This window comes from Macrobrachium nipponense, chromosome 13, assembly GCF_015104395.2.
Source record: "Macrobrachium nipponense isolate FS-2020 chromosome 13, ASM1510439v2, whole genome shotgun sequence".
NCBI classification, from domain to species: domain Eukaryota; kingdom Metazoa; phylum Arthropoda; class Malacostraca; order Decapoda; family Palaemonidae; genus Macrobrachium; species Macrobrachium nipponense.
This window is the reverse complement of record NC_087206.1, coordinates 93,113,569-93,125,854: the sequence shown is the minus strand read 5'-3', so window position 1 is coordinate 93,125,854 and position 12,286 is coordinate 93,113,569. Positions and strand designations below refer to the sequence as shown.

Below are 12,286 nucleotides of genomic sequence, written 5' to 3'. Positions count from 1 at the left end.
TTTAACTAATGAAATGATACAACAAATTCATGATCGTAATCAGCGTCCTCCAAGTAAAAATACAAACCTAATGGTTTGGCGGCGTTGACAGTTTTCTGTCTTCCATCCCTTCTTCCACGATATCGCCGCTCTTCGGTTTTTATAGAATATGAAGAAAACAACAATAATAGCAAAAGCTTTGCAATATTATTGTTTTTCATTTTGTATATTATAAATTTTTCTTTCTACATGCACCGTTAATGTAATGATCAACTGTAAAATCCTATTCAAATTTTCCAAGTGTTCTAAACAAACATATGTTTATATTCGCATTTTTATACAGTGCTTATGTTACAGTTATCAAATCTATTTTCGCCCAAAACCACTGAAATTTGGCAAGTTGATCGGTCCTATCACTAATAAGGTTTTTTATATTTATTCATTGAAGATACCAATATTTAAGATAAATTTATAGAGACATAGGTTATAATGAACATGCTCCTCGGATTTAAAGTCATTAATATACACAGCTTACGATTATCACGTTTTTCAAAGCCATCTTTTTTAATGGTCATAATGATATACTTCTCTTCACATATGAAGCTTAGAGTCTTTCTTCTCTTGATACTTTGTTTAGTGCGACGAAGCTTATTAAGCTCGGAAATGTTTGATGCTATTGTTACCATAATTATTTGTATCCAACTGGAATATAGTGTCAAATTAAGGAGTCCGTGACGTCAGGCTTAATTCCTGAACAATTACCATGAAATAAAAATATGCCGCTCAAAAATTATATCTTATCGAACGTTTTAATATTAGAAGTAAATTTACAACCACCGATAAGAGAAAAGGATCTTCAATAGATAGTGACCCCCTAGGCTTTTAACCCGATGTGTATCCATCTTTGTTGCGTGTGTATTACAAGACCGCTGGGGATTACCGTAAAAAAATAAACAAAAAGGAGAGAGAGGAGAGAGAGAGAGAGAGAGAGAGAGAGAGAGAGAGAGTTATGAGTACTAGCTAACAACCCACGAAAAATCCTTGGGGGTCATGATCTGGGAAAGATCGGGAAGGGTGAGATTTGCGACACACCCTAAAATCTTTAAGAATTTTCTTGAGGAAAAAATGACACATTTTTTAACACTGATGAGCTTCTCTGTTTGTGTATTCTTGACATCAGTGATGTGTAGGACGAATGGTTCGAAATTCTTGTTTGTCGTTCTAACGGAAAGAGATAACAGCATCGCTGGATCTTGACGTCGTAGAAATGGTTTTATTCTCCGAAAACAATCGCTCATCCTAACCCACGTATGGGGAATTACCCTGGAGGATTACCCAGAAGACATGGCGGTAAATGGCATTATATATAACAATCTTGAGCATACATACGTAAGAAGAACGGCTTATGTACAATGAACTTTGCACCTCTCGATTGCCTAATATCTCAGGACACGTATACCGGAGAAAACGTCGCATCCTAATTTGGGAATGAAAGTAAGGATATCTCTCCACGGATGGATTCAAGCCCAGAAGAGGATGAACAGCAGCTGTTCAGTGCCACATCACCCACACTACCCTGTGGGTTACCGAAAACAAGGTTTCCTCAGCTCTTCACGAAGGCATTGTTGCGTTGAGATCATTAATAAATTAGGTACTGATCTTTCCAGTCAAAATCTAAGTAATAATTGGAAGCGAGATATTAAACTTAGGCAAAAGGGCAAGCGCTCGGACCTATGAGGTCATTCGGCGCTAAAAAAAATATATGGGGATAATTGTTGGGAGAGCGTGGAAAATAAGATGAGCGGAAGAGAATATGAACGACGATATAGTAAAAGGCATGGAAAGTGAAGAAGCTAGGGTTTGAAGAGACTCTTCCAAAAACCTTCAAGTAATACCTATAGTGCTCCTCATGAGGTGCACTGATGCAACTACCCTCTACATGGGCTGAATGATATTTGAAGAATTATCGTTTCCCTCTTACGTTAAGGCTTTCTGTTCCTGTTAACCACTGGAGTGGTTGGACTACTCGCTAATTGGTTTTCAGGTCACAGTCTTGGGTGTACCGGTTGTTTCTAAGGCCCCGTCCACACGGTCGAGCTGTGGTCGACGAACTTTGTTCGATGTGACGTCAGAAGCGGAGAAACTGCGGGAAAAGTCAGAACTTTGCCGCAGTTTCTCCACTTCTGACGTCACATCGAACAAAGGTCGTTGAGCAAAGCTCGGCCGTGTGGACGGGGCCTAATATTTTTCCTATTTCTAAGAGTATCTGCATAAAAAGCCCAGAATATAAGTTATGGGAATATTTCCGCATAATTATTTTAATTACTTTCTTCAAGAATTTTTGTAAAAATGTGAAAACATTGCAGCTTGGACCGAAGAGGTATTGGAAGTATCCTCGGATTCAGTTATCCTATAGGGTCCTAAGTAGGCAAAATTTCTCCAGATTTAGACTAGAGTTGAGGTAAAGTTTCTGAGATAGATGACTACAGTTGTTCAGACCAAGTACTCTCAATGACCTGCTTAAGAAAAAATTCTGAGTTTAATGACTAAGTGACTTGATTATTATTTATGGATGCACTGCATTACTCGTTTATCGTTTACTCTCATGCTTCCATTTTGTGAGCAATTTTTTTTAGACTACTTATTTACCTATTACATAACTATATACCTTAACATAGCACTAGTATTCTCCAATTTGTGCGCCACTTTTTTAGTTTTCTGAAAAGTATTGAGCCTACATAGTTCGTCTGTCCGCACTTTTTCTTTCCACCATCAGATCTTAAAAACTATTGAGGCTTGAAGGGTGCAAATTGGTATGTTGATCAATCACCTTCCAGTCATCAAATATACTAAATTGCAGCCCTCTAGCCTCAGTAGTTTTCATTTTATTTAAGGTTAAAATTCTAGCAACGCAACAACACAGGCCACCACAGCACTAAAAAGATAGATCTTTATTTCGGTGGCCTTGATTATGTTCTGTACAGAAAACTCTATTGCGCTGAAGAAAAACCGGCGCAATTTTTACTTTTTCAGTTTAAAAATGATCACAAGCGAGTCCAAACGTTCCACTTGTTATCGAAGCTTCTCTGTCGAATACAAGCTAAGACGTCAGATTCGTCAGCCAAACGTAATGAATGAGACCTCGCGCTTACGTAACTTGAAACGTCACATACCCATTTACCGTCCACGTGCCCGGTCAGCTACCAGTCACTTAATTTTCGGCTCACATGCCGAGACAGAAAGGGTAGATTCCGCAAAAACAAATTTAACCTTGACCCTGACACCTGTCTGACCTCCTTACCCAGTAAGTTGTTAGGGACCTTTTATACGTTTACTGGAATTGCTTCGAAGGACCTCTGTATCAACCGTAAATATTTCAGTAATTATACAAAATCTTACGAACGCGTTACTCAAAAAATAAAGACGAAAATAGCATTCAAACTGCCCGTAACTTTTCCATTATTTATGATATCGTTTTATTTCTTATATCTTTTTCACGCGATAAAATGTAAGAGATCCTTGACTTTTTTTTTTCTTCGTCCATTGAAGTCTAATCTTCGGCTCTTGTTATCCTTGCAATCCGTTTGATAACGTTTATCAAACAGTTAGGAGACTTACAGTCTTTATGGTGCCATGAGATTTTCTTTTTAAATAAAATTTTTTCACTGTATAACCACGCACAACTGCATCAATAAAGATAACCTGTGGGTGGATCAACATATGAGAGATCAGACCAAGGCCCAGGTAGTTGGAGTATACTTCAAAGGAAGGTATGATATGTATATATATATATATATATATATATATATATATATATATATATATATATATATATATATATATATAGCATATAGATATGTGTGTGTATGAGTCATATCACATTACCGTGATTCATATACATACAGCTAGCTACAAATTTCCTTTAACATCTAATTCGCTCTACCTCGGAATGTATGTTAACCGAAGGGGTTTATTTTTTTTTAGGTGACTTGCGCTGGCTGTGTGGTCTAGATGCTTCACTGTGCATATTGAATTTGTTGGTTCGATGGTTCGCGCCCGTGAACCGACGAACTTCTTATCGATTGAAAAATTCCCCTTTGGTTAACATATATGTAAATCTATTAATTCCAAGGTAAAGTGAATTAGATATTAAAGGACATTTCTAGCCTGCTGTATATTTAACTGTCTTCGGTCCACCACTTACAATGGTATAGGACGGAGATCAGTTATATGTCTATTCTTGCGACTGTGATAGCAAGCATTGTGGTTCATTCCCTTTCTCGTTGAAGTGACATCAAGTAGATTTTGTTCTTCATCAGAATTGGGGAGATGACTCAAACTTCCTGAGTTAACTTCTTAACAACTTTATTTCTCTGCTCCATCACTGGAGTATAGGAAAGGTTGGTCAGATGACCGCTCAGTTTGAGAATTTAGGTAGAACTGACTTTACAGAGGGTCGCATCGATATCTTTACACTAGCTATCTCAGCCTTTATAAGAATAACAAGTACGTAGCCATACGGCTCGGAAGTCATGTGTTTCCGCTACAGGTGAATAGGTCAACAGCTTCCCATGGAAGGTGTTGTGACCTGTTTACAAGAGATGAGAATTGTTTATACAGACAAATGCAACCAGGCCACTGCAAGCATTGCATGGCATGGTCTAGTTTTACGTCCTGTTATGGCTATTGATCACCCTCCTAACTCGCCAATGACCCCTTGGGTCATGGGTTTATTTACAGATATGGAAAATATCTGTATTAAAATAATGTATTGCATTACATATATATATATATATATATATATATATATATATATAATATATATATATATATATATATATATATATATGTATATATATGTATATATATAATATATATATATATATATATATATATGTATATATATATGTATATATATATTTGTCACGTGCCAACCGCGATCTCATTTGAGGCAAGGGTTGTAATAAATATCAATTGATTGACTAAATCAATGACTTGGCTCAATTTGGGTGCCTTAGCAACAGGATAAGTAAATCATTAGTGACTGTACGATCAATGAAAAGGGAGAAAGTGAACAGAAAGTAGTCGTTTGAGTAATATGGAAAATATATTAGAAACCAAAGATATTGGTCAAAAGAAAACACTATGCGCCCACTAAAATTAATAATTCAATAAAATGCAAAGAATATTACCGGGCTACTTTTGAACCCCGTGTCACTGTAGGGTACGTTAAACAAGGTTACAAACACTAACTATTTCCACACCAGGTACGAAGGTGATAACTAAATTAGCTAGACTTAATCCTAAAAGTTAACTCTTACTAGAGTAAAATAGGATTCCTTTGACGGGTCTGCTACAGAACAACTAAGAAACACTCAAAATAGTAAGTGTCTGTCATCACTGATTTGGTACTTCCTTTTGTAACTATTTCTGTTTAAAGACTGTTAAGTGTCACACAGGTAGACACAACAGCACTGCTGGTACAATCTGCAAAATATTCGGAGTTGTAGCGACTGAACACTAGGGATGTTGCAAAGAACTTAACTTTACTGTTGAAGTGCAAGCACAAAGCACTACTTCATTAACGTCTACGAGTGGTTTGAAGCAAAATATTACTCGGCAGTTTATGCCAAGGAGAGCTCATCTAGAATACTTGTTAAGATATGTCTATCACTGCAAAAGAGTTTTATGTCACGTTTTCACTGGACTGGGAATCTAGGGAAACAGTTTCAAAAGGGGGGTTTTGAGGATATATGAATATGGTTGGAGAATTAGGTTAAAGAATGGGAGGTGGGATTTCAGACACTGATTTCAAATCGAAAATACAGTTCTCTCGGCACATTACTTGATGTCGGTGGACTTTGACGTTCGTTTCAGTATGAGCCAGTGGGGATGATGGCTGATGTAGCTGGTATCTTCTCACTGCCAATGAAGGGAGCAAGTTGGGGACTGATTGCACCAGCCCGTTGGATGGAAGAGCTTGGTTGTGGTGTTGAGTATGGGATTCGTTTGGAGTATGGGTCTGTGTTAGGAAGGGCTCGTAGGCTTAAAGTGTAAGCCAAGGCACTGGGCCAGATAAGTCTCCCTCAACTCGAAAGATGTACTACAGAGGTCCAAGTGACAGCTATCGGCGTAGGACTATTGTGGTAAGAGCTTCTTTCCTCTGATATGGTTCCCTAATGTACTGATTTGTAAGGGCGACCCTAGTCTATTGTATCCCCCTCTGCGGCTGCCATCTTGGATGTTTTCATATGGAGACTTTTCTTTGTTCTGGAAAGAGAACAATATTTCGACCGGAACGAGTGTCACAATGAACAACAATGCTGAGGAGAGAGAAGAGGTTGAGAGTGGGAGGAGGTACTAGGTGTGAAAAGGGTTCTAGTCAGATCAAAGTTAAATGGCCCTTGATAGGGTCGAAGGCTCGACCGCTGAGGGAAGGTGTTAATGAGTTATCAGGCCCCTAGGAAGTTTTTACACAATTGTTGTAGAAGAATGTGAGGAGCTTAAGACTTATCCCAGAAAAGTGCTAATGACTGCTGGAGGTCGTTAATGGGGTGTATACGGAATTGGATAGGGAATTAGACAAAAGACTCAAGGGACGGATATTCCTGAGAATTCGTCTAAAGGGCTCGTTAATGGCTATGCAGATGTTCTCAAAGGGTATGCCTCAGCATTCGCTGTAGCCAATCCAAGAATCCCATAGGGAATTCGTTCGGAGTGTGTTCACGTAGAGCTATTATATTCACAGCGTCTTGAGGGAAATTGTAAGTTTTGAAGATATGTTAAGTGGAATGAAACTATGCTGAACTTATATTTTGACACTAATCTCATTTATGATGTTCTGGACGTCTGTGATTTATTTGGCAGTGAGACGAATTGGACTTAGGGCAAAACACCGAGGTGTTCTATACTCAAAACACACCATTGCATTCTTATGCACGTTGAATTTTTTTTTTTTTTTTTTATTAAAATTAGGGCGAAAATGGAAGTGTCATGAAGTGACGCATGTAACTAAATATGTATGTGTGTGTGTGAGTCTGGGACAGACTTTTTCATAGGCAGCCCCCTGGTAGTACTATAAATAATTTCAGGCAACAATTCTACTCAACAGTTTTCCGAGATTATTTATATCGTCAGTGTTGAAGATTTGAAGGAATAGGTAAAAATTACTACTCTAAGGAATTAGGTGCTGAAATATAATTTTTTTTCCATTGTGTTGCTGCCATCTGTGACCAGATAATATTTAATAAAATATATTAATTCACACTTGGTTAGTAGTAATACACGAAAGGTAATATAAATTCAGTTTTATTTGTATAAAAATTACTCTTGCATTATAAAAAAGAAAAAGATTACACTAACGGACATTGTCATTATAATTATTATCTGAAGAGAGAGAGACAAAGCTGTCATCATTTAATAACAAGCATTATCAAGAGAGAGAGAGAGAGAGAGAGAGAGAGAGAAGAGAGAGAGAGAAGAGAGAGAGAGAGACGCTCTCATGGACGCCGGCAAATGAAGTACGTAAGCAGATCGCTGTCAATCGTATTGCGTTTCTTGCTCAGCTTTTTGCTTTTGTTCACGTTGGCGCTGTTGCTCTGCTGACTTGTTGTTTCGACGCTGCTGTAGCTTTGCTGACTTGTGGCGCTGCTGCTGCTGCTGCTGACATTGCTGCTGACACTCCGCAAGCTTCGGTTGCTCTCGGAAGAACAGGTGCGACTCTTTGATTCCCCTGTTAAGACAAGTGTAAATTTTAATTACTGGTATGCACTAATAATAATAATAATAATAATAATAATAATAATAATAATAATAATAATGCGCCTTAGTCAACATACAAAAAGGCAAAGTAACGAGAACTGAAGGGATAAAGCTACCAGATGGGAGCAACATCAAACACATAGATGAGACAGGATACAAATACCTGGGAATAATGGAAGGAGGGGATATAAAACACCAAGAGATGAAGGACACGATCAGGAAAGAATATATGCAGAGACTCAAGGCGATACTCAAGTCAAAACTCAACGCCGGAAATATGATAAAAGCCATAAACACATGGGCAGTGCCAGTAATCAGATACAACGCAGGAATAGTGGAATGGACGAAGGCAGAACTCCGCAGCATAGATCAGAAAACCAGGAAACAAATGACAATACACAAAGCACTACACCCAAGAGCAAATACGGACAGACTATACATAACACGAAAGGAAGGAGGGAGAGGACTACTAAGTATAGAGGACTGCGTCAACATCGAAAACAGAGCACTGGGGCAATATCTGAAAACCAGTGAAGATGAGTGGCTAAAGAGTGCATGGGAAGAAGGACTAATAAAAGTAGACGAAGACCCAGAAATATACAGAGACAGGAGAAAGACAGAAAGAACAGAGGACTGGCACAACAAACCAATGCACGGACAATACATGAGACAGACTAAAGAACTAGCCAGCGATGACAATTGGCAATGGCTACAGAGGGGAGAGCTAAAGAAGGAAACTGAAGGAATGATAACAGCGGCACAAGATCAGGCCCTAAGAACCAGATATGTTCAAAGTATGATGGACGGAAATAACATCTCTCCCATATGTAGGAAGTGCAATACGAAAAATGAAACCATAAACCACATAGCAAGTGAATGCCCGGCACTTGCACAGAACCAGTACAAAAAGAGGCATGATTCAGTGGCAAAAGCCCTCCACTGGAGCCTGTGCAAGAAACATCAGCTACCTTGCAGTAATAAGTGGTACGAGCACCAACCTGAAGGAGTGATAGAAAACGATCAGGCAAAGATCCTCTGGGACCATGGTATCAGAACGGATAGGGTGATACGTGCAAACAGACCAGACGTGACGTTGATTGACAAAGTCAAGAAGAAAGTATCACTCATTGATGTCGCAATACCATGGGACACCAGAGTTGAAGAGAAAGAGAGGGAAAAAAATGGATAAGTATCAAGATCTGAAAATAGAAATAAGAAGGATATGGGATATGCCAGTGGAAATCGTACCCATAATCATAGGAGCACTAGGCACGATCCAAGATCCCTGAAAAGGAATCTGGAAAAACTAGAGGCTGAAGTAGCTCCGGGCCTCATGCAGAAGAGTGTGATCCTAGAAACGGCACACATAGTAAGAAAAGTGATGGACTCCTAAGGAGGCAGGATGCAACCCGGAACCCCACACTATAAATACCACCCAGTCGAATTGGAGGACTGTGATAGAGCAAAAAAAAAAAAAAAAAAAAAAAAAAAAAAAAAAAAAAAAAAAAAAAAAAATAATAATAATAATAATAATAATAATAATAATAATAATAATAAGAATAAAAGATGAAAAGATAATATATAAGATTAATTCGCTGAATTCTGCCATTTTATTCAACAGAATTTGTTTAAAGGAGGGTCTTCTTACAATAATAATAATAATAATAATAATAATAATAATAATAATAATAATAATAATAATAATAATAATAATAATAATAATAACTGGCATCTTACCTCCATGCGCAAAATGAAATAAAAAATTTCATGCCAAGCCCTGACTGTTGTCTTACTTTCGCAATAATATTCACATCTTTCAACAGATTTTAAGGCACACACACTCACATATATATATATATATATATATATATATATATATATATATATATATATATATATAAAACATAAGAGCAATTTACATACAAATAAAAACATCATTTCAATTACCTTTTGGATATTATTACTAACCAAGCGTGAATCCATATATTGTATTTAATAGTATGTGGTCCCCAAGGTCAATATAGTATAAGTCAGTAGGAGAGAAACGGCCGAGACAAATTTTCTTGGGCCACATCTCCAGAAAGACCCTAAGTTGTGGTTGTCGGCCACGGGTCACTTAAAAGGGTCAGGTGGGAATATTGTGTCGGCGTGGGGTGAATTGTGGCTCACCCTGGAAGGTGAGTCACCGATAATCTCTTCTCTGTCTGACCTCTACTGTATTGGCCTTGCACGTGGTCCCAGACGAAAGCAACACAACGGGAATGAAAACGATAAATTAAACTTTGCGGCGTGTTCAGTTGACAAACCCGTTTTGGATGACCGTAAAAACATAAACAAAAGACTGTAAATATCATAAAGACGTTGACCCCCAAAATATCAGTGTTAGATAACGACCCCCGATCTTTGCTTGGGGTCATATTAGTATTATCTCTGTAGACGAAACCTATTCACATGGAACAAGCACACAGGAGCTATTAATTTAAAATTAAAGCTTCCACAGAACGTTGGTTTCAACCTCCCACCGCAGACTCCACACTGCAGCAGTAACAGATCATGATACAGAGCCGGTGATTTTTCATCGCCCTGGGGGAGACGCGAACCCGCGGCATCTGAGGGGCATGCCACGATATTTAACCACTATACCAGCGGACCAGCTAGACGTGATGTTTCCTCATAAATTTTAGATTTGATGTTGTAAATTCAACGGTTTTGACATCTTTATGAAAATTTCTTTCCACAGAGCGACCTTCTCAGTATTGGATTAAGAAAGAGGAGAGTAATTTCAACGCGATTATATATAATAAATTTCTGAGCTTTTTTCCTCACAATACAATAAAACACGATTCATCGAATATGATGTCTTTTTTTTCCGCCTCGAGACAATATTGGAACTGCTGAATTCATTCATCACGAAAAGGCTTAAAATATGCAATTCTTATTGCGAAAATATTATTCTAAAAACCAGGGTTTGGTGGAAACTTTTTTTTCTTTGTATCCACAGGGAGGTTCGATGCTATCTTTCTATCATTATTATTATATTCTTACAAAAAATTCACAGCGTCATGATTAAATTGCAATGTATTAAATCGTATTAGTTAATAAAATGAACTGTTATTTGTAACATTTTTCACTTACTGATAATACATGTTATTGATTTGATTTTGAATTTTATATATAAAGCAATTTATTATTATTATTATTATTATTATTATTATTATTATTATTATTATTATTATTATTATTATTATAGTTATTATTATTATTATTATTATTATTATTATTATTATTATTATTATTATTAAAATCTTATAGTTAGTAACTCTCTACAGCCGGCCCAACTTGGTTCTATTTTCTGGATACAATTATGAAATGCATCTAAAGTACATTGAATATTCAATATGAAGTGAAGTATTTCGGTATGGTTAATGTTGTTGTTTTTTTTTCTTTTACAAAGGGCCAGATACCAAGTTATTTTTTTAAAGCCAAACAGCAAACAATTACAGCAATAACAATTCAATGTAAATGATGAAAAATATCTTGGTAATAAAATGTCCCTACAACCGGCTCACCTTGGTTTTTTATTCTAGACACAATTATGAAATGCATTTAAAGTACATTGAATATTAATGTTATTTTTTTCACAAAAAGGCCAGATACTATGTTATGATTTTAAACACTTGGATTTAAGTTCTATATAGACCGAACAGTAAACAAGTATAGCAATAACAATTCAATGTAAAAGATAAAAATGATCTTGGTAATAGACAAAATAGAAATGTTACCTTACCATGTGCAAGACTGTGAGATCTTGAGTATGTCCTGGGCACCGTCAGTTCCTGAATCATTATGCAGAGAAGGCCTCTGTTAGGCGAAATGCAGGGCAAGTTCTGAATTTCAGTGGAGAAAAAATTTTGCTTTTTCGTGTTTTTAACAACGTCTGACCAGCTTTTCTTCTAGAGGTAATGTGAGCAGCTTTCTTCACAAGTAAGCTTCACTATTGTAACCGAGAACAAGTGTTTCCTTCACCAGTAAGCTTGGCTATTATTGGAGAGGACTTTTCCTTCTTCCTCAAGACGGAGGTCTGACTGATGAGAGGAGTGTAAGCCATACTATATATAGCCCTGCAGGTGCTGTTATCATTCCCAAAGAAGTTCAGTTCGCACGTGGCCTTTACGAAAAGTGTTATCTACGTATGAATCAGTGGGCTACGAATGTGACTCCTGAGGTTCATTGCATTGCGGGAGGAAGCGATCCTGTGGTTGCTATGAGAGGGGGGGGGGGGGGGGGCGTTCTTATCAGGCGTTACAGTACACCTGATGTTTGCAAATAGGAAGTAAAAGAATGCCATATTTTCGGCCCCAAATTAAAAAAAAAAAAAAAAAAAAAAAAAAACAGGTAATCGCTCCTACACCTTGCTCATTCTTCTGAAATAGTACAGTGAAGATTTTCTAACTTTCTATCATATTTTCTGAATTAATACTTGAATGAGAGTATACATTAAAGAGCTATGTGAACACTTGGGGAGTTATGTATTATCTAGGTATAT

General features: G+C 37.2%; 1 protein-coding gene across 1 annotated transcript; it reads right to left on the bottom strand.

Annotated features, from left to right (window-relative positions):
- Positions 1-7,464: 7,464 nt before the first annotated feature.
- On the bottom strand, positions 7,465-11,812 carry LOC135225522 (osteocalcin 2-like). The gene is made up of 2 exons (XM_064264803.1): positions 11,528-11,812; positions 7,465-7,711 (listed from the first exon to the last, which is right to left on the bottom strand). The coding sequence occupies exons 1-2, from the start codon at positions 11,583-11,585 to the stop codon at positions 7,479-7,481; spliced, it is 291 nt and encodes a 96-aa protein (XP_064120873.1). The 5' UTR covers positions 11,586-11,812; the 3' UTR covers positions 7,465-7,478.
- Between the last annotated feature and the right edge of the window lie 474 nt (positions 11,813-12,286).

Coding starts and splice junctions, on each gene's coding strand:
- LOC135225522 (XM_064264803.1), bottom strand. CDS start 11,585: ATGATTCAGGAACTGACGGTGCCCAGGACATACTCAAGATCTCACAGT. Junction 7,712..11,527: donor ATCTCACAGTCTTGCACATG/GTAAGGTAACAT, acceptor TTGTCTTAACAG/GGGAATCAAAGAGTCGCACC.